The following is a 24,671-nucleotide window of genomic DNA, read 5'->3' as shown; positions in this document are numbered from 1 at the left end:
AATTCCCCACTTCCTCTGTACAAGGAGTCTCAACACGTTTCATTTTATTTTTCTAGGCCGATTCTTTTTGCAGACTCTTCTGTCCAGAGTCACATTTTGACCAGAAAATGTTGGTGGGTTAGTACTTTGATACACAAATGCCACTCATCCAGAAAGCAGAGCAGTCTCGTGAACTGGTTAATTCCCACCTAGTTTTACAGAATTGGAAATTTAAATGAAATTACTCTGTTATATGAACAATTGTTTTATTCAGCCATCTTTTGCGCTTTACAGCTGGAATTCTGGAAACTCAAACACCACATCTTTGCCTGTGAGCTTCTTGTAGACACCAGAAAATGTTTCCACCTGTGAAGACAGACAATCTTGTTTATATATACTGTACAGAAAAATAAAATCATTGTTAACACAGTTTAGGTATTACACCGTTTCCCACTGTATCTTCATATGAAACCAACTCTTAGGCTGATTCTTTTCTTCCAGAATAAAGTAACTGAGCATTTACATAGAAAACAAGTGTTTTGCAGAAAATATTTACAACCTCCTTCATTTACAAGCAGGAGACTCATACATCTAAGTTTTCTTAAACGTGTCCCCACAAAAAAAAAAAATGATCAAGGACTTAAGCAGATGTGCTTAGTACAGCCTGAAGATCAAAACTAAATGCCCTATGCTAGAAACAATTAAACCCCCCCTTCCCAATAAGAAACCAATATTAACTACTTCACAGTCACGAAGGAGGTTTTGACAAGCTGAACTAAAGCTTTAGTTCAGAACTGCTTTGCATCATCTTTAGCATTTCCTTCCAAAAACACCAGGAGCTCCTCCATTGCCACAAGTTGGAAAAAGCTTTAGCCAAAAGTCTTTAGCTGAGAATTTTTGTAATTAATGCAGCCACGTCACCCCATTCTGAATAATTTAAGTTTCTTTACCTTGTGTTCAACATTATTCTGTTGTGCTTTGTCCAAATGGACTTTTATAAGTCTGCTGCCGTCCAATTTTACACGGATTCTCTTGCCCACGATTTCACTCGGGAAGACCAGATCTTCAAGAATAGCATCGTGCACTGCAGTAAGCGTACGGCTGAAATGCCACATTCAAATCATTAAAACACGTCCGTCTGCCAAATTCCCTAGTCTGCCAAATTCCCTAGTCTGCCAGGGCTTAAACCTTCACCAGCATGCTTTTGCTGAAAACTCAGTGTTATAGGATTTTTGATTGTTTTGCTTTTTTAAATGGCGCGTGGTGACAGTTTTACAGCTTTTATTTCTCCATGATCTGCGAAAAAGTTCTATGCTGCTTGCAGAAGTTTGGAGTGCATGACAAAAAAAATTAAAAAAAAAATCAGTAACTGGGTTTTGATCTATTAGATCACAGGTTGCTGTGCCCCGACAGGCCTCAAACACTATTTCTACACATTTAAAGAAGATTTTGTTTACATCAAAACTAAGTCGTCCCACCTTTACTTCTGTGAGACATTCACTGGAAGAGTAAGCATGCAGAATATAAACTACATATAGCACAATATGCTCATAGGATAGCCAGTTTTGAGAACAGTGGTTTCTTCATCTACCTAAACAGTTTGTGGTGTATTACAGGAAAAATCTAGCTGGTAAGTTTAGCCTCTGCTTAGAAAACATGGACTACACTTGTGTTCTTGAACTTGCTCTTGAACTGTCAAAGACAATAATCAGAAAAATCCAGGTTATTTTGTGTACGAGTCTAGATGACTAATAAGATTCCCAGCTTCCCCATCTGCAGTTTCAAGGCAGAATCACTAATAGCAAAGAAACGTTTCTGTAGCTGCATTTCAAACTTCCAAAAATTGAGATAGTGAAGACAGACCAACACCCATCACGTTTCTACACTTTGCAATACACATGTCAATTTTACAACCCTACTAGTCTGACCTAGTGTCAGGCTGTGAAAGGGACAGCCCTGCACACTCTACTTCCTTCCTGCTGAACACAGCAGCACGCTGACCAGGTTCACATCCAACTCCTCCAGCCAGCCTGCAACACTAGCTGTGTTGCACTAGCACTCTGTAACAGAGGCAAAGTCCTCCACAGGCAGGACTGACAGTAAGTACTACAAAACTGCAACTTTAAAATCCATGCCTGAAAATCTCAGAAGACAATTTAGGTAGGACCTGAGTGTAGTACTGGGACTGCAAGAAGCTACAGACCATGCTATGTACCATGAAGAGGACAAACTTTCAAGAAAGGAGCTACATTATGACACACTACGATAGAGAACAGTATAGAAGAGGCATTAACATAGTAGCGTCCTGTAACTACCAATACCTTAAAGACACTCAATAAGCAGGGATGCCAGTTAACACAAAGGACTACAGTACTGCTGCTACATTCATGCTCTGCAGAACTACTTACACTTACATCCTACCTCAACTACTCTCCCTCATTGCACCCCTTCAGTATCATAGCCCTGTCTTTTCTACATCTATCATGTAATGAGACTCTCCCTACAGTTTCAAAAAAAAATCTTGTCAGCACATTGTGGAAACACAGACAGCTGTGAAGGTCACTTAGGCCACTATTCTGGTCACTGTTCTTAAGTCACTATTGCTGGCTACAGCTTTAATGGGAAATACAGATGAAAGTTCCTCCCAAAATGCAATACACTGCTCAAAGACTGGCTACTTATGCACCTTGTAGCAGCCAAATGGCAAACAGTATTTCAACACTGTTATAATGTTAATTTGCTAACAATGTCAACAATGTTAAAATGTTCTTTCTGTCTCACAGAAAGAACAAGACCACCCAATCATTTAAGTGACTACTCAAACAACAAAAAAAAATCACCTACATGTTACTTCAGTAAACCTCCAAGTTACAAAAGAAGTCTGTCATTCTGCATTAATGTAACTTGCTTACCTCCTGGGACGCTTCTGCTTGTTTTTTGTGCGGCTTTTTCTTGTTGGCTTGGGCAGAATCCTCCTCTGTCAATGGAAAAAAAAAAAGTGAAATGTCATTTCACAGTATGTAGCGTTCAGAACCAACTTAAACTGCATGCTCTGTAACTTATTTAATTTTTAGGAATCAGAGACACAAATCAACAAAAAATTGAGACTTCAGTATGCCCAAAGCTACTTGCTGAAATACTAGCATACCTTTACTTCTCATCTATCAATGAGAAATTATTTCAGTGCATTGAAAATATTCATATTGCATTACTCTCACCCCCTACACGTACAGCCAGGGTGGTTTATTACACTGCATTAATAAGCTGAATGGATTTGGGGGAAGAGAAATCTCAGTTTCTAGTGGACTAAGTTTACTCCCCTGCTTCAAACTAAAGGCTATCTCAATCCCACAGACAGCTAGGTGACACCTGAGACAGAAACACTGCTCTGAATTATGCAATCTGCTACTCAATCCTGATCAACCCCTGGTTTAAGGTATTCTGTTCCAAGGCCATAACCTACAAATATTTATGACAGTTTAGATGATTAAGACTTATTTTCTACCTCCGTATCTACATAGATGTTTTAACACCTTGAGTTTTAGATGCAGTTGCAGCCAACTACAGTACTTTCAACTAACACATCAGAGCTTCTCTGTGCCTGTACACATAGGGTGGCACTATAATCCATGCTGGCTCGTGTCACATTCAAAAACATTTCACCTTCAGAACTGCACATATTCCGTTTTAAGATATGGATTGCTATACTGACAGGGAATTCTCCAGCACTGAGAATAAGCAAGCCAGAAGTACTTCATTAAAAGTTTTTGTTCACAAAGACTCAGAGTAAGGTACTCTGGCAATACTCTTAAAAGTATTTCACAAAATATTTTTGCTGAAGAGGTGCAGTCTAACAACTAGTTGTCCACCCTGTAGACATATCTCCAGAGTTTGTTTTCCCCCTTTGTACTGCCCACAGAGCCATCTCCATCACCTTTTTGTTGTTCAGCTCTATAAACTCAGAACTGCAGTTAAGTCACTTCATTAAGGTCTTCTTTTCCTCTGCCATTAAATTGAACGTTAAATGCTTATATTATGCAAATGTACCACGGCTACTATTAATATTTGCTGTCTTTCACTTTCAAGGTTTGCTTCTCAAACTTCTGAAGGAGAAGGACACCAGAACAGGAGTTACATCCTCTTCCAAAAAAACCTTCCCATCTCACCAAGTTCACATAGCCTTGGCTCCTAGCTGAAATCATTTTAGTTTACATCCACAGAAGGACATTCGCTGCATTTCCTGCTGGTACAAAAACACGCATTGTATCACTGTTACCTTGAATGGACAAGACAAGAGCAGCAGTAGAACTCTGGAACAGGTTATCCAGAGAGGCTGTGGAATCTTGATCCTTAACTGTTTCCAAGACTCAGCTAGACAAAACCAAGGCTGACCTGATCTAATGTTGGTAACAGTCCTGCTTCATGCATGAGAGTGGACTAAATTACCTCCAGGGATGGCTTCAAACTGAAGTTTTTGTTATTGTAAAGGGTTTTACCTGAGCAATGAACACCACATGCTTTCCACTGAATTTCTTCTCCAGCTCACGAACTAGCCGCACCTGAATCTTCTGGAAAGATTTCAGCTGAGGAACAGGTACGAAGATAATGATGGCTTTTCTGCCACCACCCACTTCTATTTCCTGTAATAGAAGTAAAACGTTACCTAGGGGTTGAGAAGGAATGGTTAATTTGATCATGAACCCTCTGAACACTGACATTTGGTAGCCTTGCCTACAACTTTTAAAAAAAGAAAAAGCATCGAGGGGAAGTACCTGCTTTCATGCATTTAAGCACAAGGATTGAACAGAAAAACCTGTCAGAGCACTTGCTATGCTGTAAAGCAGTGCTGCAAAGCTCATTGCTTCAGCAAAGATTCTAGCTCCCTGAAGCCTACCATCACACCTGAGATGTTACTTACGTCCTGACACAAAGTTTCAAGAATCATTTGCCTCTAACAGACTCTAAACAAAGATTACAGTAATAGCTCTTAGTTTTGAGTACCTACTTCATGGTAGTGATATTCTGTCCACTATCTGAATCACTACTCAAAATTCTTTCACCTGCAAAAGTCAGTTTTACATCACACCAACACAGAGCATTTTCTCTCACAATTGTTCAAAACCTAGGTAAGTTGCAGCAGCTTACAAGGCACTTCTCTCCTGAATCTAAACAGGGACACGCTCATTCTCCCACACATTTGTCACCAGCAGCATTCTCACGAGCTAACTCTGATGCCCATAAGGTTTCTCTATAAGACAAAGTAGTTAAACTCAGTAAATAACAGACTTTTTTTTTTTTTTTTTTTTTTACGATTCCTCATTGCAGAGGGTAGATACTGATGCATTCAGCAGTAAATGAGCTTTTCAGTAGGGCCCTGAACTCCACTGAAGTTAACGCATATACCAAGCTGACTTCTGCATTCCCACATTCTTTAACTCGACTCTAATCAGTTGTGCCTTTGTGCATGTGTGCATGTCAGTGGGCTTGGGAAAGAACCAAAAATCAGCCTAAGTCTCTGGCTACAACAACCAGCTTCAGAAGTGCCACCCAGTCCCCTGGTCTGACAAATTCTAACGGTGATTTTTTTCCTTCTGTTGCCTCTTCAAACTTAGACTTGAAAAACAAAAAAAGAAAGAAAAGCTAACCTTCACAATCAAGTCAGCCTATTATATTGATCCATTTCTCATCTATCGCTTGTTGCCTAAAAGAGGATTTATAACAACCTAACTTTACAAAGAATATAGCAGTTTATGTTCCTGACAAAGATTTCATAACATCTGCACTACTAAGAACCACAAAAACATTCAGATCTCAAACCCAGTTTGCAGAGACAGGACATGGAACTTACTATTAACACATTTACTTCAAGCACCAAACTGCCATATGAGTTTTTACAAGGACTTATCAGACCAACTCCTAAAAAAGAAGCTACTACGAAATCATACACGTTAACAGCCAATACCATAAGGTAAACCACAACAGCATACAGAAAGTCATCACAGGCTACGTACATGTACAACTAAAGACACCATTCAACTGGTGCGTTAACATTTGTAAATGTTAACAACACACAAAGCAAGTTACCAAGCAGTTCTTACGGAGAATCTCTCTTCATGGAGAACATCTGGCCTACCTTTGCTGCTGTGATGTTCAACTCCCGCAGCTGAGCCTTTAAGTCAGAGTTCATTTCCAACTCCAGGAGAGCCTAGAGAGAAAAAAGTTTCAGAACAATCCATTATTTGGTGTTCAACTCATTTAAAAAAAAAAAAAAAACAAAAAACAAAAAAAAAAAAACTTGAGAACAAAGTCTGTCCACAGTGGTAGAAATGAGCTGTAAGTATTTTTAAGCAAAGAGTTTGCTTCCTGTAGATCACACTGACAGATGCAACAAACTCAACTGGTGGGAACACTATCGCAGTTCTTAAGGAAAACCAGGAAAGAGGAACACACTTAGACAGCATCAACCCCAAAGTTTACACTCTGGAAAACTGTCAGAACAGCATCTCCACAACATGCACTTAGTTAGCGAACAGCAGAATGAAAACACACATACCTGGGATATACCCGACTCAAATTCATCTGGCTTCTCGCCATTAGGCTTCACAATCTTTGCGCTAGAGCTGAACATGGCCTTTCTGCAATGCAAAACAACATCTCAGTCACCCACAGCAACACACCTTCTGCAACAAGCACAGCGTTACAGCTGACTCCGGCTTTTCAGCCGCACACTTCGAAACGAAACCAAGGAGCACCTCACGACCACACGACCCCCGCTGCAAGCGAAGGTGACCCCAGCAAGGCGAGGAGCGGCTGAAGAGCTGAGGAGCGAGGCCTCCGCTTACACCCTGGCGGTTACCGTGGCCCAGGAGCGGCGGGAGCCCCACGTGCGGCCGGACAAGGCGCCCCTCACGGCCCACAGGGCTCCGTGCTTGGCCCCGGGGCTCTGTGCCAGGCCCCAGTCCCCTCCTCGCGGCCCGGCGGCCTCCCCTCAGCGCACACCCATGGGACGAGGGGGAGGGGGAGGACAACCCCCGGCGGCTCCCTCCCCACAACTCCGGGCTCCCCGCGCCCATCGGGCCCCGGGAGGGCCCTAATCGGGGGTATCCCGGCCCCGGCGGGCCCGCGGGGCGGCCGGCCCGGCCCTCGGCACCATATCGCGGCGGCAGGGGGCGAAATGGCAGCGGCGGCCAGGCCCGAGCGGGGCCCGGGCACCCACCTCGCTCAGCGCCGGCCTAGGAAGAGGAAGAGTTCTCGCGAGAGCGGCGCAGATCGCGGCCCGCTCCGAGCGCTCCGCCCCGCCTGTCCCGCCCTAAGGTGAAGCCAAAGCCGGAAGAAGGGCGGGGGGAGCCGCCGGGCGCGCAGGAGAGAGCGGAGGGCTTCCGCCCGGGTGACGCCGCAGAGGGTTCGCCGAGTGCTGGCACGGCGCGCGTAGATGACAGCAGAGGCAGTGGCGGGGAGCGGGCAGGGGCAAAGCGCGGAGGGAGGGGGGGAGCGGAGGCGCCGCGCATGCGCACTACGGCCGGCGGGTACAGGCATTGCTTCTGCCTGTGAGGAATGTGATGTCCTTCCATTCCCTCACAGGCTTTTTTTTCTTGTTTTTCTTTCTTTTTTTTTTCTTTTGTTTTTTTTTTCTCCTCTTTTCTCTCTTTTTTTTTCTCTTCTTTTCTTTCTCATCTTTTTCTTTTATTTTCTTCTTTTTTTCCCTTTTTTTCTTTTTCTTTTTTTTTTTCGTTTTCTTTTTTTTCTTTTTTTTTCTTTTTTTTTTTCCCCCTTTTTTTTTAGGGAAAGCCCCCCCTTCCACCCTGCCTTTCCCCATCATGCACACCCTGCTTAATCCTGCGTCCCCTTGGGCCTGGGGAGCATGAGGTGGGCTCACTGCCCAACTCCCCTCAGGGGTGCAGTCTCTGGTGTTGAAATACATTTTGTGTAAATAAAATGGGGTCTGGGCCTGGGAAGCCTGGCACAGCAGATAGTGAACACCAAAACCCTCAGCAAAACATGCTGCTACCTCTTCTGGTGCTCCCTCACCCGCATATAATGCCATATAAAAACAGTAGCAGCTCGCTCACACACATAAAATACCATATAAAAAACAGAAGCCACCAGCTTTAAAGCAGCATGATAGTAGATGATCTTTCTTCAGTACCCACCATTTCAACTCTCCATATCCAGTTTAATACATAAAGTTAACCCCTGATGTTCAGCCCCCTCCTCAGCCCAGGGAGGACGTCTTTTCAGAAGCCAGAGGCTCTGTGGCAAGGAGTTACTAAGTAGTCATTAGAAGAGAAATAATACATGAGTCGTCTGCTATGTTCAGGTGCTAACTCAAAATACAAGTCCTGGGCTCCACGTACTCTCTCATCACTGGAAGCACTTTTTATTATATATGGTTTTATAACAAAAGCAACACTATTAACTAAGCAGCACTATTAATATTAAGTTGCAAGCTGCTAAAATACAATCATAGAATATCCCAAGTCAGAAGGTATCCGCAAGGATTATCAAGTCCAGCTCCTGGCTCTACACAGGACCACTCAAAAATCAGACCCTGTGTCTGAGGATGCTGTGCAAATGCTTCCTGAACTCCAGTAGTCTCAGTGCTGTGCCCACTGTCCTGGGGAGCCTGTTCCTGTGCACAACCACCCTCTAGGTGCAGAATCTTTCCCTTACACCCAGCCTGACCCTCCCCTGTCCCAGCTCCATGCCGTGAGGGAGCTGCAGGCTGCCATGAAGCCTCCCCTCAGCTTGCTCTGCTCTGGGCTAAGCAATCCAAGTGACCAGCTCTCCTCAAATGTCTTGCTCTCTAGACCCTTCACCATCTTCATAGCACTCCTTTGGACACTCTCTAATAGTTTTATGTCCTTCTGATATTGTGGTGCCCCCAAACAGCACACACTACTCGAGGTGTGGCTGCACAAGCACAGAGCAGAGCTGGACAATCCCTCGACCAGCTAGCAATGCTGTGCTTGATGCACCCCAGGACACTTTGGCCCTCCTGGCTGCCAGGGCACACTGTTGATTCATATTCAACTTGATGTCAACTGAAACCTTCAAATCCCTTTCCACCGTGCTGATCCTCAGCCTTTCATCCCTCAGTCTCTCTGTACATATAGCCAGGGTTGCCCTGTGTCAGGTTCAGAGTCCGGCAGTAGCTCCTGTTAAACTTCATGCAGTTTAGGCAAGGCCTCCCTACCCTCAACCTAGTCAACAGCTCCTACTAATTTAGTGTCATCTGCAAACTTAGTATTCACTTTAAACCTGCATATAAATCATTTATGAATACACTGGAGAGAACAGGCCCTAAAATGGAGCACTGGGGAACCCGACTAGTAACTAGCTGCCAGCCTCATGTAACCCCATTTACTATAATCCAACTTGTCAGCCATCATATACCGTATTTGTCTAGTTGTATGCTGGACATTTTGTCCAGAAGGATTGAAAGTTTTTTTGAAATCCAAAAAGATTACATCAGCTGGCTTCTCTTGGTCAACTAGATGGATGACCTTGTCATAAAAGGAAATTAAATTTGTTAAGCAGAACTTTTCCCTCATGAACCCATGTTGGCTGGGACCCATGATTGTGTTGTCTTTCAGGTGTTTTTTAATAACTCCCGTAATAATCTTCTCCATAATTATATCAGGCACTGAAATTGAAACTGACAGGCCTGTAATTACCAGGGTCTTCTTTTTGCCTTTCTTGAAAATTTGGACCACATTTTCCAGCTTCCAGTCATGTGCAACCTTTCCAGATTTCCAAGACTGTTAAAAAATAATTGCAAGAGGTCTCACAATAACATCAGGCAGTTCTCAGAGTAACCTGAAATGAATTCCGTCAGGCCCCATAGATTTACATGCATCCAGCTTCAGAGGCAAATCCCACACAGGTTCGGGGGCAGCTGGGAGTTTATCATTACTGTGGTCATGGTCCTCCAGCTCAGGGCACCTGGGGTCCCAGAACTCACCATCAGTGTTGAAGACAGAGGTGCAGAAGGCATTAAACATCTCTGCTTTGTCTATGTCCCTATTTATGAAGCCACTAACTTCAAGTAATGAACCGATGTTTTCTCTGGTCCTCCTTTTGTTGTTAACTTTTTAAAAAGCTCATTTTATTGTCCCCCACAGTAGTGTCCAGCTTCAACTCTAACTGACCTTTGGCTGCACAAATTTTCTTCTTAAAATGGCAAACAACATCTCTGTAGTACTCCCATGTCACCCAACTACTGGCCATACACTTTCTTCTTCTCTCTAAGCTCTAGAAGGAGATCCCTGCTCAGACAAGCCAATCTTCTGCCCTCTCTGCTTGAATTCTGATATTTTGGAATTGCCTCTTCCTGTTCTAAGAGGTGGTACTTAAAAAGTCACCATTGCTGGTGGACCCCAACATCTTCAAAGGCAGTTTCCCAGGGAACTAGTTCTCTGAACAGCCTGAAGACCTGTTTGTATCAGCTGTGTTGTATTCCCAGTTAACATCTGGCAAATTGAAGTCACCCACACAGACAAGGAGAGCTGATCTAGAGATACCTCTTAGTTCTTCAGTGAATAATTAATTCAGTCCATTTTTTTTCATGTGCATTCAGGTGAATGCACCTGGCTGTGCATCTAAAATGGAGCTAAAACCTTGCATTGTGGACCAGGGTACCCTAGGTGTGACAGATTCCCTGCTGAAGGGCAAGTCCCATTCTGAAGTAGGTGTGCAGCTCTTGCATGCACTGCTCAGAGAGGCTAATGTGGTTCAGAGCATTGATTCAATGCTCAGATTCCCTGAATAACCCTAACAGCAGCCAATTTTAACATGTAATACCACATTCAATAGCGAGTGCTAATCTAATAGTCTGTTACAAAATAAATAAATGAATTAAATAAATAAATAAATAGATGCAGAAGTGGAGTGATAGGCTCCTGCTGTAAACAAAACACTGTCAGGAACACCCCCCCACACACCAATGCTAATTAACCAAAGCATCTGCAGAAGGCAGCCTATCCTATTTTCTAACATTCTGAGGCTTTTTGCTAAATTTCAAATAGTCGGAAAATCAGAGTGTTCAGCACTCATCTTTCCTTGCATGAATTCACAGGATAGGAAAAAACTGCCCAACTCGTACTGACATTCAGGATTAGTATTTATAGAGATGTGAAATTATCTAAACAGCTATGATGAGGATCTGACTAAAGAGTAAAAAAAAGAGAAAGATAAGTAATCATCTCAGCATTCCAGTAGTCTGCATTCAGTTTATACTGAGAAATCCTTTACAAGAAGCAGAAAGACTAGATGATGTGCAGATGGATCAAAATTGGACTGTTCAGAGTGTTAATGAAGAAATCCCATCCCCATCTTACTGCTACTGAATAGACCAATGTGAGAATTGTGAGAACAAGGTGCAAAGAGATGTTTCCTTACTGACACCCACTATTAATGAGGTTCATATGTCAGGCAGACTCAGAATGGACCAGGTGAAGAAGTGGAAAGCTGTGTTACAGAAGGATCCCAACAGCAACAGGACAAGGTCTTATGATGGTATCAGTAAAATGATTTAGTATATTAACTTGAAGAAACAGAAGGCAAAACTGGTCAGGGTCATAGCTAACTAAAATCAGAAGCAAAACTGAGTATGTTACCAGCTCACTTCTCTGAAAGAGGCTTGTGTAACCAAGCCAAATTATCAGTGCACATTGGTAGACTGTTCCTCTAAGGGTCCACTAAAGACTGTAATGCTAGGGGATTACTGCTGTGCAGCTTCATTGACACATAGCTTTACATGAAAGCCTGGACAGGTTTTTTGTTCTGCAAGATCTTGGTTCCAAAAAGTAGGAAAACCAATACCTCCTTTTCCTCTCTTTATACTTTTAATCAACATAATCAGTTGCCAATATAACTTACATTCGTAGGGTATACCAGATAGAGTGATTACCTAGTGACCTACCTATCTAACAGCTTAGTTTATAATAGAAGATGCTTCCTTCATTGAGGTCTCATCAAATTTTGCTTTAAAAGCTTCTGAAGTGAACCACATTTCAATTTAATCATGTTTCAAGTTAAAATATTTATTAAAGAAGATTAAAATGTTTAGCAAATGTATACATTATGTGCATTAATGTGGGACAAGCCACACTAACATTTACAGTGAGTTTAAATAAAAGCATCTTACAGACACGCTCATACTTAAGCGATGAGCGCATTTTTGTGTACATATATCAACTCCTATTTTTTCTGCAGACTGTCAGTTATAAATACAGAAATGACTGCCAAGAAAATATGTTAATAAATGAATAAATCAAACAAATTTTGGTTCACTTATCTTGTGATAGGCACGATAGTAAAAATGCCAGCTGCCACAAGAGGAAAGAGATCGTCTGTCTTACCACTACAACACAACAGCAATGAGAAATCAGCAACAGATATGCCGCAGTAAGGGTAGGGCTGGCTGATCATATGTAGCCTCACTTTTACCAATTGGGAGAAAAAGCTATGAAGGCAATGTACACAGTACTCAGTTGACTTCAAAGCCTTTTTGTTTGTTTGAATCTGAATTCTGCATGTTGGTCATGATAGCAGAAGATCTACTGTTCAGTCCTTGCCTGTAAATTGGATGTATGAATCTGTCTGTTCAACCCAAGAATTAATGAGTGCAGTAGAAGGTCTTTTCTTTCCCTGTCACTTATTGATGGTTGCTCTTTTATTATAAGACAAGTCATACAAATGTGTAAACCTGTAAGGAATAAGAAACCCATCTGCTATAAAAAGGCATAATTCAAAGAAAAGTAAACCAACTAAAAATATCACAAACAAGTAGTGAAAAGCCTGACAGTCTCAGTGGAAACCTTTACAGAGATAATTCATGGAAATAATCTTGATCTGAGAAAATCAGAAGTAAGCATTCTGTACATAAGAATAGCATTAAGTCTTGTGAATATCTTGGACAAAGCAAGAAAAAAATGCAGTAAATGTATTCTGATACCACTCTGACCAAATTATTTTTGTATTCTACCAAGATCTGTCAAAAGATGCATAAGATCTTCTCCCAGTACATGATCCTGCTTGACATGAGGATATGGGACAACAGGTTGTGGCTGAGCATGGCATGGTATGTGGAGCTGGGCAACCGTGGGAGGCTCCCCTTCTCAATGACCCCAATGAAGGGGATGCACCCAGCCACAGCTTCTCCCTTCCTCTGTGACACCATATACCCTGCATGCAGTTAGCTATCACATTTCAAGTCAAGCTAGCCAGTTCAAAAAGTCATGGAACTGGAGATAGGATGGGATATCTGTTCCATGCTGAGATATGTGGGATTTTCAAAGCAGTTGAGTCTGGGAAACAGTTTAATGACCTTCAGGTCTATGGCTTTTAAAGTACTAAATATATGGAAGTTTGCACCATCTTTTTGTACTTTTCATATTTTTCGTTCCTTCTGCAAATGCTTTTCAAGATGAGAAGGATAAACTGGGATTGTGCAACAGTCTGAGGGTATACTCATTCCTGGGTGGTGCTCAATTCATTTTAATGACTTGTTAAAGACCAAGATTCCACTGGAGCTCATCACAGGAAGGAGATCATTAATTAGGTGGGCAAGGAAGAGCTTTAACTGGAGACATCAGTGAGATTTCATTGTCTTTTAGTAGCTTGAAGTAGCTCTGATCCTTTGCATGACTGCACCAAGTTTTATTTACAGGGAGAGCAAAATCTCTTATTTTTGGAGGAAGAGTCTAATACAAAAATTGAAGCAGGCAGAAAGACTGTGGGGTTCTCCACCCAAAATCATGTTAAATGCTGCAAATACCACTTCCCACCATAAATGGAGGATGCTTGAGTTATCACAGAATCACAGAAGGTTGGAAGGGACCTCTGGAGGCATCTGGTCCAAGCCCCTGGTCAAGTAGGGCCACCCATAGCAGGTTGCCCAGGACCATGCCCAGGCATTTTTTGAAGATCTCCAAGGAGGAGATTGCGCAGCCCCACTGGGAAACCTGTGTCAGTGGTCTGTCACCTGCACAGCACAGAAGTGCTTCCTGATGTTCATGTGGAACCCCTTGTGTTCCACTCTGTGCCCATTGCCTCTTCTCCTGAGACTGGGCACCACTAAAAAGAGCCTGGCTTCATCTTCCTTGCACCTTCCCTTCTGGCATTTATAGACATTGACAAGATCCCCCCTGAGCCTCCAGTTCTCCAAGCTGAACAGCTGTAGCTCTGTCAGCTCTTCATAGGAGAGGTGTTCCAGTCTCTCAGTCATTTTGGTGGCCCTCTGCTGCACTCTTTCCAGTATATCCCTACCTCCCTTGTACTGGGTGGCCCCAAACTGGACACAGCACTCCAGGTGCAGCCTCACCACTACTAAGTAGAAGGGAAGGATCACCTCCTTTGACCTGCTGGTAATACTGTGCCTAATGCAGGCAAGAATATCACTAATTTTCTTGGCAGCAAGGGCCCATTGCTGACTCTTGGTCAACTTGGTGTCTTCCAGAACCCCCAGGTCCTGCAGTGCAGAGCTGCTTCCCAGCTGGGTGGGCCCAGCATGTCCTGAGGGTGCCTGGGGCTGTTCCTCCCCAGGGGCAGGACCGGGCACTTCTCCTTGAACTTCACAAGGTCCTTGTCAGCTCATCTCTCTGGCCTTATGGGTGCTACCTTGGCACTTCCTCCTCTGGGTTTAATACATTGGGAAGTTTCTGGACTGGGGTTACAGCTTCATGAGAGAAACGCGTGTGCCTGGGCTTTCTTAGCGAGCACGTTTTGTAAACTTCCACATGGCTCCCCATGGGCAGGAGCTGATGCTTGCTTTAGTTGGCACCGAAAACACAATTCTTATGATTTTCAATAGCAAATGTTTTGATGTGTAGGGCTAATGCTTAATGCTACTTTCAGTTCCCTTAAAACGTCTCCATTGCTGGAACTGCGTTGTTCCATAAAACTCATCTGACATGAATAAAATAAAATAAAATAAAATAAAATAAAATAAAATAAAATAAAATACTTTTGTCCCCCCAAGAAAAAAAGGAAAAGAAAAAAAAAAAAAAGGAAAAAAACCGCAACCCCCCCACACTTTTAGTCCCCCAAAGTAATAAAAACAAACAAGCAAATAAATATAAGCAATTGTATTTCAGTCACAGTGAAAAGAACACAGAAAACATTTTATTTATTTTATTTATAAACCTTTTATTTTTAAACGCGAGCCGTTTCCCTCCCGCCCGCTCAGCCTGACCCCCCTCGCGGCCCGTAGTGCCTCGCCGTGCGCGGCTCCTCACCGGCCGCGGCGCATGCGCAGCGCGGGGTGGCGGCGGCGGCGGCGGCGCCGGGGTGGCGGTTGCGGCGGGGCGCGGCGGGGCGGGGAGGGAAGGGGGCGGATGGCGGCGGGGCGGCGCCATGTTGCGCTGGCTGGTCGCGCTGCTCAGCCGCTCCTGCCTGGTCTCCAAGGGCGGCGCCATGTTCTACGCGGTGCGCAAGGGCCGGCGGACCGGCGTCTATCGCACCTGGTAAGGCCCCGCCGCCGGGGAAGGGCCGGGAGCAGCGGGGCTGAGCTGAGCCGGGCCGGGCCGGGCCGGGCTGACCAGACCTGACCTGACCTGACATGACGGAGCCGCCGGGCGCTGTGTTGCAGGGCGGAGTGCCAGCAGCAGGTCGACAAGTTCTCCGCCGCCAGATTCAAGAAGTTCGCCACCGAGAGGGAAGCCTGGGCCTTCGTGAACGGCGGCACCCCCGGGGAGCAGCAGCAGCAGCAGCAGCCTGCGCCGGCAGGTAGCTCGCCTCCCCTCGCCTGGCTCCCTGCGGCCATAAATACGAGTAAATACCCTCGTAAATATGTTATACGTGTTGGGGTTGGAGTTAGAGGGTCTTTAAGGTCTCTTCCAGGGAAGGACTTGGGGGTTCTGATGGATGAAAAGCTCGACATGAGCCAGCAGTTTGCGTTTGCAGCCCAGAAGGCCAGCTGCATGCTGGGCTGCATCAACAAGAGGCATGGCCAGCAGGGCAAGGAAGGGGATTGTGTTTACTTGGCCCTGGTGAAGCCCCACTTGGAGTACTGCATCCAGGTCTGGGGCCCCCAGCACAAGAAGGATGTGGAGCTGTTAAAGCGGGTCCAGAGGAAGGCCACAAATATGATCAGAGGGCTGGAGCACCCCTCCTATGAAGAAAGGCTAAGAGAGCTGGGGGTGTTCAGCTTACAGAAGAGAAGAGTCTGGGGTGACCTCATCACAGCCTTTCAGTACTTTAAGGGGTTTTATAAAAAGGATGGAGAAGGACTTTTTACTTGGCTAGATAATAATAGGATAAGGGGGAGCGGTTTTAAACTAAAAGAGTGGAGATATAGAGGTTTGAAGGAAATTCTTCGCTCAGAGGTGGTGAGGCACTGGAGCAGGTTGCCTAGAGAAGTTGTGGATGCCCCATCCCTGGAGGTGTTCAAGTCCAGGTTAGGTGAGGCTCTGTGTAACCTGATCTAGTGAGTGTCATCCCAGCCTATGGCAGGGAGTTAGAACTAGATGGTCCTTGAGGACCCTTCCAACCCAGGCTCTTTTATGACCCTGTGATTCTAAGATTCCAACCTGAGCTGTTCTGTGAGTTGGTATGGGTTTGTTTGTGCCGGGTCTGTGTTTGTTTAAAGGCTGTTAAGTGAGACTCAACTTCACTTTGAGCTGGAACTAAGAATGACTGGGATATATGATCATATTTTTTTCCATAGTTTTTTGGGGGGAGGCATCATTTTAATAGATTGACATTGCCACTAGGTATAAACAAAATTGATGTCTTGAGTTGTTTTGAGTAAAACTTGATCCTATATACATAGGTGGGGTTTTTCTTCTATTTTTTTCTTTTTTATTTGAAGATGCTCATGGTCCTTCAGCTGTAATACAGGAAAATACTAGCCAGAGAGAGGAACCAGAAGAAGACCTCTTCTCCTGGGGTACATGTAAAAGGCCATATGAACAGTCTGCAAATGAAGAACATACCGCCAAACGTGCAAAACATGATGAGGTGCACTTGGCACCAACAGTCAGTGGAGATAAATTTTCATATATGGGTAAAGTCTGTCATTCTTCCTGTAATTCATTTGAGCTGTTTGTGTTCTTTTATAATCAGCAGTGTAACTATTAGAAAGCTTTTAGGGAGGTTTTCTATGGCAGCACCCAGCTGCCATAGTGTAACACTGTTGGTTTTGCTTTTTAAATGGTAATCTGAGCCACCATATATTATTTCACGTTGTGTTTTCAATGTAATATAAATTGGCTTTAAGTGACATCAGCATACAGCTTTATCAGGTTGTTACAATTGTGATTTTTACATGCATCTAGATTACAGGCTTGATTTAAATATAGGCGTAGCTGGCAAGTTTTAATGTTGACTGAAGAAGACAAGAACTGTAGAGAGAATTTGGAACTTGGTGCAAAGATGCTTCGGGATGCTGACTTATTTGGGAGCAGTGAGGGTGTGAAGCTGCAGTGGGACTTCTGGTGTTCTGCATTCCTAATTTATATGGGTAGTTTCTGTAGATAACATTTTGAAGGGTTGTTCAAGGAGTTTGGGCATTGATCTGCTAGCAGACATTTCCTTCTGCTTGAAGAGCCTGTGTCCTTGAAAGACTGCTTGAACTTCTGCTTTTGGGACTTCTCCTGCAGGTGACTTTGCAGTCGTTTATACAGATGGTTGTTGCTCGGGTAATGGACGTAACAGGGCACGTGCCGGAATAGGTGTCTACTGGGGACCAGACCACCCTTTGTAAGTAATCGGGTGGCTTCTTTTTTGTATATGCTAATACTTGTTTTGGGTGTTGTTAACAGTACTGGCCTCCTTTTGAATATAAAGTCCTGCTAGTGAGACTTGTCTTAATGATAGTGCTGTTAGAGTAATGAGTTACTGCAGGAAGACAGAAACCAGCTTTTCTAGGAAGTAAGGTTGTAGAGAAAAATGATTGGAAATAATATTTTTAAGAGGCTAAAGCTGGAATACAAGGGATGCAGGAAGTCTTAAAATCATTGTAGTTGTGCACAGTAGACAGCAAGAGTAACTACAGATTGATGGCAGGTGCAGATATGCAGGTTGCACTGCGTAGGAGAAGTTAGAATCTAGAATTCCCAATCGTCTCCTTTATAAGACAAAAAAATATCTCTGTTTTATGCATGCTTCTAATATGTAATGATTGTACACCACTGATAATTTTGAGTTACTAATCTACTATTTGTTCCTTGGATACAGAAATATCAGTGAAAGACTTCCTGGACGGCAGACTAATCAAAGAGCTGAAATACATGTAAGTAGTAAACATCCTAAAATGCTTCTGCACAAAGAAAGCAGTAGTATGCTCATGATTATTTCAGTTCTGGCCTTCAGAAACCAGTTAGTAAGCTGTGAGGGAAGTACACAAAATGCCAGGAGTTCAGGACTTGAAACAAATTAGGTTTTACTGTTTTTATTGCTTTCAGACAGGCAGTAACTCAGCTTGAGAACTCCCAAATGTCATCAGGCCAAGCACAGATATTTAAAACAACCTTTGCATTAGAAAAGTTCTCAAATCTCTGTAGTATCCTTTGTATTATTAATGTGCACATCTCAGACTTTGTGTAATGGCTGCTTTAGTTGTGGTTAAGAGGATAATTGCTTTCTTACTGTGTACGGTCAGAGTATCGTATTTCTTTGATAAATATAATAAGTAATTTTCAGAGTAGCTTCTGTTACTTTTGAAGTAAAATTCTCTTGGCATTAGCAGATTTAGTCTTCCTTCCCACCTAATCTTAATTCTTGTACTGCTGCTGCCTGCACAGTGTGGAGGTAAACTGAAAGGGGAAGCTGATCTCCTTAAAAATGGCAAGAAGTTCCTTTTAGTGAGGGACAAGCAGAGCTGATGGGTTTGCCAGGGTTCAAACTTAGCATTGGAGAGTTTTTCAGCTCTACATTCAGTCCAACCCACTTCTCTTATTATATTTCATAGCACCAAGAGAAAAGCACAATCTACCTTTTAGGGGTTCCAAGCAGTTGGAACTTGTATGCATTCTTGTTCTATAAAGTTACAAAGATGCCTAAAACTTGATGTGCTATTGAGAGAGCTTGGGTAGTTACTCAAATGCGCAGAGAGCTGCTCCTGCAGTAAAGAATTGAACATCAGATTTAATTTTTTTTTTAAAATGCTAGGGAAACTTAAGTTGCTTTCTGTTTTTCTGATTCATTAAGTGATCATCTGGATGCGTAATTTTGGAAAACTATGCTGTAAAGCATGATGGTATTCAGTGATGGAGAGACTGCAGTAATATTCTTTCTAGTTCTTCTGTATTAACATCAGGTACTTGGCTGGTATTTTAGTTACATGTGTTCAAAATCATGTGTTGAATTGTGCTTCTGTTGAAATGTTCTTAAGGCAGCCTGCAAAGCAATTGAGCAAGCAAAGAGTCAGAACATCAAGAAACTAATTATCTACACTGATAGCAAGTTCACGATTAATGGTAAGTTGATGGTTTTCCTGATTTTTCAAAGGTGTTGTGCACAATTTCATCACATACGGCCCATAGAACTTACTGGGGCTTGGGGAGATGAGTATAAAGATGAGAATGCCTAACAGAATTCAGTACTTTGAGAATATTGGAAGGATGATCTGCTAACTGTATGAGATATAATTAAAGACAAAATACCTGTTACTGGGAAGAATGAAGAAGTAGCTAAAGGATTTTTGTCTTAATACATTTGTTACGACACACAGTCTAGAAAAATGTTGTTCATGTACATGCTGTTAAGGATGCACTCAGAAGCTGGTGTAGTGAGCCTGTAGTTTCACTTTGGTTTTGGGTTTGGTTTGGAATGGAGAAACTACACAAACTTGAAGTACAGTTACATTTCCTGCTTTTCACGTGTGGAGAGAAGCAATAGAAAATTCTGTAAGTTGTTTCTTAACATTTACTGTCCTTAATTCAACTTAAAAACCAGAACAGGGGCAAAACACGAGTCCTTGATACTTTGCTTCTAATCAGAACCTCTTTCAGACACATGCAAGCTAACAGAATTTGAAATGAGCAGGAAGTGACAGGTCCAGCAACTCGTTCGTTAACCAAAGCTATTCTGTATATTTATCTAGTTTGTTTGTTTGTTTTAATGTGAGGAAAGCAGGCCTGCAGTGAAGTATAAATGGATATGATTTGGCTTGTTTTTTAGTGGGTTCGGTATGCAAGGTCCATGATTCTTTGATTCAGGTCTTTTGTTATGAAAGCAGTAGGGATGTCTCATACTGTCCAGAGCAGCAAAGAGATTAAAAAAACAAAAAACAAAAACAAACGAACAACAAAACAAACAAAAAAGTCTTTGTTTAAGGAATACTATGGAAATTTTGCTGGCCAGCAACGGATGGCCAGAATGTTAGATCTTGTTCTGTAGAAATCTGTGCATGTGGTCCTTTTCTAAAATGTTCTGTTTAGCTTGCAGAAGTCTTAATATGTCTGTTATTTCAATGTCTGTCTCTTCAATTTCTCAAACCCAATTTGTTCCAGCTTAGTGTACAGTCAAGAAAACCCTTAGCTTCAGTTTGTTGAAGTGCGGGTCATAAATGGATGTGTAATGCGTATGTAACATTGTAGTCTTCAAATATCTGTTTGGGAAAACATTGGCAAGTAACTGAAGCAATAATGGAAAAACACAATTCTGAAAGACAGTAGCAGGGAACCAAACAATGTCTCCTATATTTGATGTCTTTGCCTGAGACTTTGTTTGGAGTTAATGCATTGAAAGACCTGTTAAATGGTTGTTTGCTGCATCGTGATCCTTGCTGACTTCTCTGATGTTTTATGGTAATACTCCCTGTGCACAGGTATTACGAGCTGGGTTGACAACTGGAAAACAAATGGCTGGAGAACAAGTTCGGGAGGAAGTGTAATAAATAAAGAAGATTTCGAAAGACTTGATAATCTATCAAAAGGCATAGAAATTCAGTGGGTGAGCATCTCATTTCATGGTCTTAATGACATCTTAAATACTCTTGTAAATTCTTATCAAGTATGACTGTAACAAAGAATTTTACAAGATGTTATATTGTACATCTCTAAATACAGTAAAGCTGCTTGTTCTTTTTGAAGTAAGTAAGATGGTCACTTCAGTGTAAGCTAGCCTTTTGTAACTACTATTTCATTTATTGAAACACATGTTTATATTTTTGTTGCTGTTTCTCTTGTTACTACTTAGAAGACATCTGTAATAGTTACATCTGGTTTTGGAAACGTGAGCTTGGAACATAACTGTGTCTTCTTGAGCTGTTCCTCAACTCCTTGATTCGCTTTTCAGAATTCTCTAAATGCTGGTTCTTTCGTTTAACTTAATCACGAGTGTCTTTAATCAGGGAAAATTAAGACAGTATACCCCAAATAAACTAACTCCAGTTTTCTGTACCATAACAGCATTTTTTTCCAAGAAAACTGGGTGCAGAAAGGTCATTAAAATATCCATTGTGTTAGTTTCAAATTACTTAGCTCTCTAGTAGAGAAGTAAAACCATGTCTATACATGTATTATTGATAAAAGGCATTTTTCTGTAACCACTAATAGCAGTGCTAAACATCATAGGGTATGTCTTCTCCTCCCCACCTCCGAATTTGCCTCTAATTGCAGTAAAGGAGTGCTGATTCTAGAAGTACGTCTCTGTACCATTGACTTCATGGCCACTAATGGCATATTTATTGGACTTCTGTGTCCACTCTGTAGAAAACAGAGTGGGGTAGTTCTTCAGCATGCTCTTCTACAGGGGAAGTCTGTTGCAGATGTTCTGTCATTCATGTTGTCTGTGTTCCAGAGTTTGCAACTCCCACTAGATTATGTATAGTTACTCTTATTGTTTATTGAGTAGTAAAAATTGTAAAAATCTAAACCTAAGGCTGAAGTTCAGCTGTGCGTAGTGTATTTTATATTAAAAAAAAATGTTTTATGTACATCCATTCCATCTGAATCTCTCGAACTTTGAGAGACGCTTTATTTCCAGAGGAGAAATGTATTCAGGCACCTTTTTTATGGTAATGGATCTGCTGAAGCAGAGAGTTGTTCTCTCACATTCTTTCACTTCTCTCTCTTACAGCTGCTGGTAGTGGCTTTTACCCTTTCTTAAATATGTTGCCACAGTTCAGCTGGTGCAGCTGTGTTCTGTGGTTGGTCTGTCTTAGAACTGTCTGTGTGTGGCACGAGACAGCCCCTGGCTGCTTCTCACAGAAGCCACCCATTGGAGCCCCAAGCTAACAAAACCTTGCCTAAGAAACCTAATACAATCTCACAAGTCCTTCATATTTGTCTTCTCTCAGGTCTTGTCAAATGACAAGCCTGATTTTCTTACTTTCTTTCTCCCCTGTCCACCCTTACTTGTGACAAGGATTGATCAAGGGCTGAAAGTATTTTTTGTTTCTTATTTTTAAGGATGAATAGTAAAGACATCTGAAAATCAAGAGATTGTTTTCATATTCTGTTGCTGTATTCTGAGTGCTGTAATCACCGAGGCTATTGGTTTTAGTGGCACAGAGGTCTCTGGCTTTCTGAGAAAAGGTTAGCTTGGTTTAAGCATGGAATGCAGAGGGATTTTCTTTCTGCTGAAAGTAGGACTTTTGAGTTAGTGTCTAAGTCTTGCTGCTGTTACCTACATTTCTTAGGTTAGGTGGTCCTTATCCAGCCCACCACTTCTCATAGCGGTGTTTTTCATTATTTGGCGATTCAGTTCTTGCTTATTGAAGAGACTACAAAGATTACTGGGAAGGACACAGTTCCCATGTGAGGCATGGGAACAGGAGGGAAGTACATGACCAAATTTCATGGATATACTTTTTTTCCTTGATTTCTTCCATACTTAACACTCTTGTATTTTTGTCCTGACAGATGCATATTCCTGGTCATGCTGGTTTCCAAGGGAATGAAGAAGCTGACAGACTGGCAAGAGAAGGAGCTAGTAAATAAATGTTGTGACATATTGGGACTAGAGACTACTGCACTTGCAGGAAAAGGACTAACATTGCAGTGATGATTCGAACTGCTGTTCTTGTTCCGGAGTTGAACTTTGAACTGTGCTTATTTCTGGCCTGAAGCGCTAACCGTACACCAACGGTGGGAGAAGAAGAAGAAAAAAATCAACACGTTGTATTCTGCACTTTTTGCTTTGCAATCAAGTCAATATTTAGTTGATGATATACAGTGTTTGCTTTTTTCTCCATCTTAACCGAAGCGCTGCTGTCAGTGTCTTTTAGCAGTCTCATAGACGTTTGGATTCACCAGAAAGACAGACTTCTGGAGAAATTACATTAAATCTTTATGTGTTCTGTATTTCCCTCTTATAATGAAATAAATTAATTTTTTTTTTGTACAGAGATATATATAAACAGTGCAAAGTCATTGAGGGGTGTGGAGTGTTGGTTGGTTTGGTAAGAGATAATAACCTAACATGGAGATATTAATGTGCCTTGGCATTCTGACAGCAGCAGTAATCTCTCTGCAGGTAGCCTTGCAATGCTCACATGTGCCTCACAGTATCGCCAGTGACAGCACCTTCATTATGTTACTTGCTGTTGCTAGTTGGCAAGAACAAATTAAAAACCCAGGTCACGAGAGAACTTGAACAATCAATTTTTACTGTTCTTCTCTCTAGCTGCTCTAAATGTCCAAGCTCTTTGTTTCTGGCTTCCTGTCTCCAATATGTCATTATTTTAATGTGTATGGGTTCTCATTATCATTGTTTAGCTTCCTCTTCACTGTTGTCCCAGAGGTAATAATTGGCCATTTCATCTGAAATGGAACTAGAAGATGATCAGCTTCTTCACATCTTCCGGGTGTCAAGTGTTTGACTTCTTTTTTTTTCCAGTCAATGATGAGACTAATGGAATGGCTAATGTGCACTTGAATTAGAGAGTAATTACTACTAATCAACAAAAGTTTTATTTTCTGTGCATCTATATAGGAAGAGCAAACATTTGCAACATTATTGTTATCAACTTCTTTGTAAGACACCTTAATGCCACTGAGTAGTAGGGCCTAAGCTAGAAGTCATTGAATCTTTTTTGTATTTGTTAATTGCTGTATAAAATGGTGGAGCTGCTGCAGCTTGGTTTCTTAATGGTTCTCACTTCCTTTACAGTATTCTTACTGTGGCAAAGTGCATGCTTCTAGGTATGTAGTGTCACGTGAATTGTGATGGAGCTAGGAAACTGGCTGGCTATGCTATTGACTAATAGATTGTTGTCGACGGAAGGAAGACACAGACGCTCAATATGAGTGAACAATGAACTTCAACTTTAATGGATAGCTCAGTCGCCTTTTATCTAGTTTGAACATAATCAACTCATACATATTGCAAAAACTAAGCTCAGGATTGGCTAACATTTCCCGCTCTTTTCAGGTAGTTCCTCCTTCTTTTAGCCACCGTCCCGCCTTAGGGACTGTCCCCATCGCTCAAGGGCATCGTGTCCTTGAGCCTGATTGGCTCTCAGCCAGCTGTGTACGTGCCAGACTCATGTGAGTTGAGTACGGTACTTCACTAGCCCATTGCCTCTTAACTGCCCAACATCCACGTGTCCTATTTCACTTAACCATTCCTCCACAATTCCCCCGTTTTTATTTTGCGCTACAAATACCTTCTCTGTGAGTTGCTCTAGTTTCTTAGTTAGGCAGTTAAAGATTATACGTGCAGCAACTATAATCAATATAATTATAAGTAGAAAGCGAAGTCCCTCTTTAACTAACAAAACCCATCCACCCATGTTCCCAAAAACA

The 24,671-nt window shown here is 42.3% G+C and overlaps 2 protein-coding genes across 3 annotated transcripts; one reads left to right on the top strand and one right to left on the bottom strand.

Annotated features, from left to right (window-relative positions):
* Window positions 1-220: 220 nt before the first annotated feature.
* RPS7 (ribosomal protein S7) lies at window positions 221-7,269 on the bottom strand. The gene is made up of 7 exons (XM_084284736.1): window positions 7,196-7,269; window positions 6,533-6,614; window positions 6,113-6,184; window positions 4,476-4,619; window positions 2,892-2,956; window positions 930-1,080; window positions 221-345 (listed from the first exon to the last, which is right to left on the bottom strand). Exons 2-7 carry the CDS (start codon window positions 6,605-6,607, stop codon window positions 268-270), a joined length of 585 nt encoding a protein of 194 aa, XP_084140862.1. The 5' UTR covers window positions 6,608-6,614; window positions 7,196-7,269; the 3' UTR covers window positions 221-267.
* An 8,039-nt stretch (window positions 7,270-15,308) lies between these two features.
* RNASEH1 (ribonuclease H1) lies at window positions 15,309-23,274 on the top strand. 2 transcript variants are annotated; one of them, XM_084283725.1, is made up of 8 exons: window positions 15,309-15,443; window positions 15,569-15,705; window positions 16,790-16,984; window positions 17,580-17,679; window positions 18,157-18,211; window positions 19,313-19,397; window positions 20,750-20,874; window positions 22,788-23,274. In XM_084283725.1, exons 1-8 carry the CDS (start codon window positions 15,334-15,336, stop codon window positions 22,863-22,865), a joined length of 885 nt encoding a protein of 294 aa, XP_084139851.1. In that variant the 5' UTR covers window positions 15,309-15,333; the 3' UTR covers window positions 22,866-23,274. The 2 variants fall into 2 exon arrangements, with proteins under 2 accessions (XP_084139851.1, XP_084139850.1); XM_084283724.1 differs by having other exon boundaries at window positions 15,569-15,750.
* The last annotated feature ends 1,397 nt before the right edge of the window (window positions 23,275-24,671 follow it).

Source organism: Netta rufina (genome assembly GCF_964035555.1).
Source record: "Netta rufina genome assembly, chromosome: 3".
Lineage (NCBI taxonomy): Eukaryota > Metazoa > Chordata > Aves > Anseriformes > Anatidae > Netta > Netta rufina.
The sequence above is the reverse complement of the archived record's forward strand: the minus strand, read 5'-3'. Positions and strand labels throughout refer to the sequence as shown.

Bases quoted from the DNA above. Each gene is read 5' to 3' on its own strand.
- RPS7 (XM_084284736.1), bottom strand. From the start codon at position 6,607: ATGTTCAGCTCTAGCGCAAAGATTGTGAAGCCTAATGGCGAGAAGCCA. The intron at 6,185-6,532 runs GTATGTGTGTTT...TTTTCTCTCTAG, and splicing joins TTGAGTCGGGTATATCCCAG to GCTCTCCTGGAGTTGGAAAT. The intron at 346-929 runs GTAAAGAAACTT...CTGTCTTCACAG, and splicing joins AGAATAATGTTGAACACAAG to GTGGAAACATTTTCTGGTGT.
- RNASEH1 (XM_084283724.1), top strand. From the start codon at position 15,334: ATGTTGCGCTGGCTGGTCGCGCTGCTCAGCCGCTCCTGCCTGGTCTCC. The intron at 15,751-16,789 runs GTAAATACCCTC...TTTTATTTGAAG, and splicing joins CCCTGCGGCCATAAATACGA to ATGCTCATGGTCCTTCAGCT. The intron at 17,680-18,156 runs GTAAGTAATCGG...CCTTGGATACAG, and splicing joins TGGGGACCAGACCACCCTTT to AAATATCAGTGAAAGACTTC.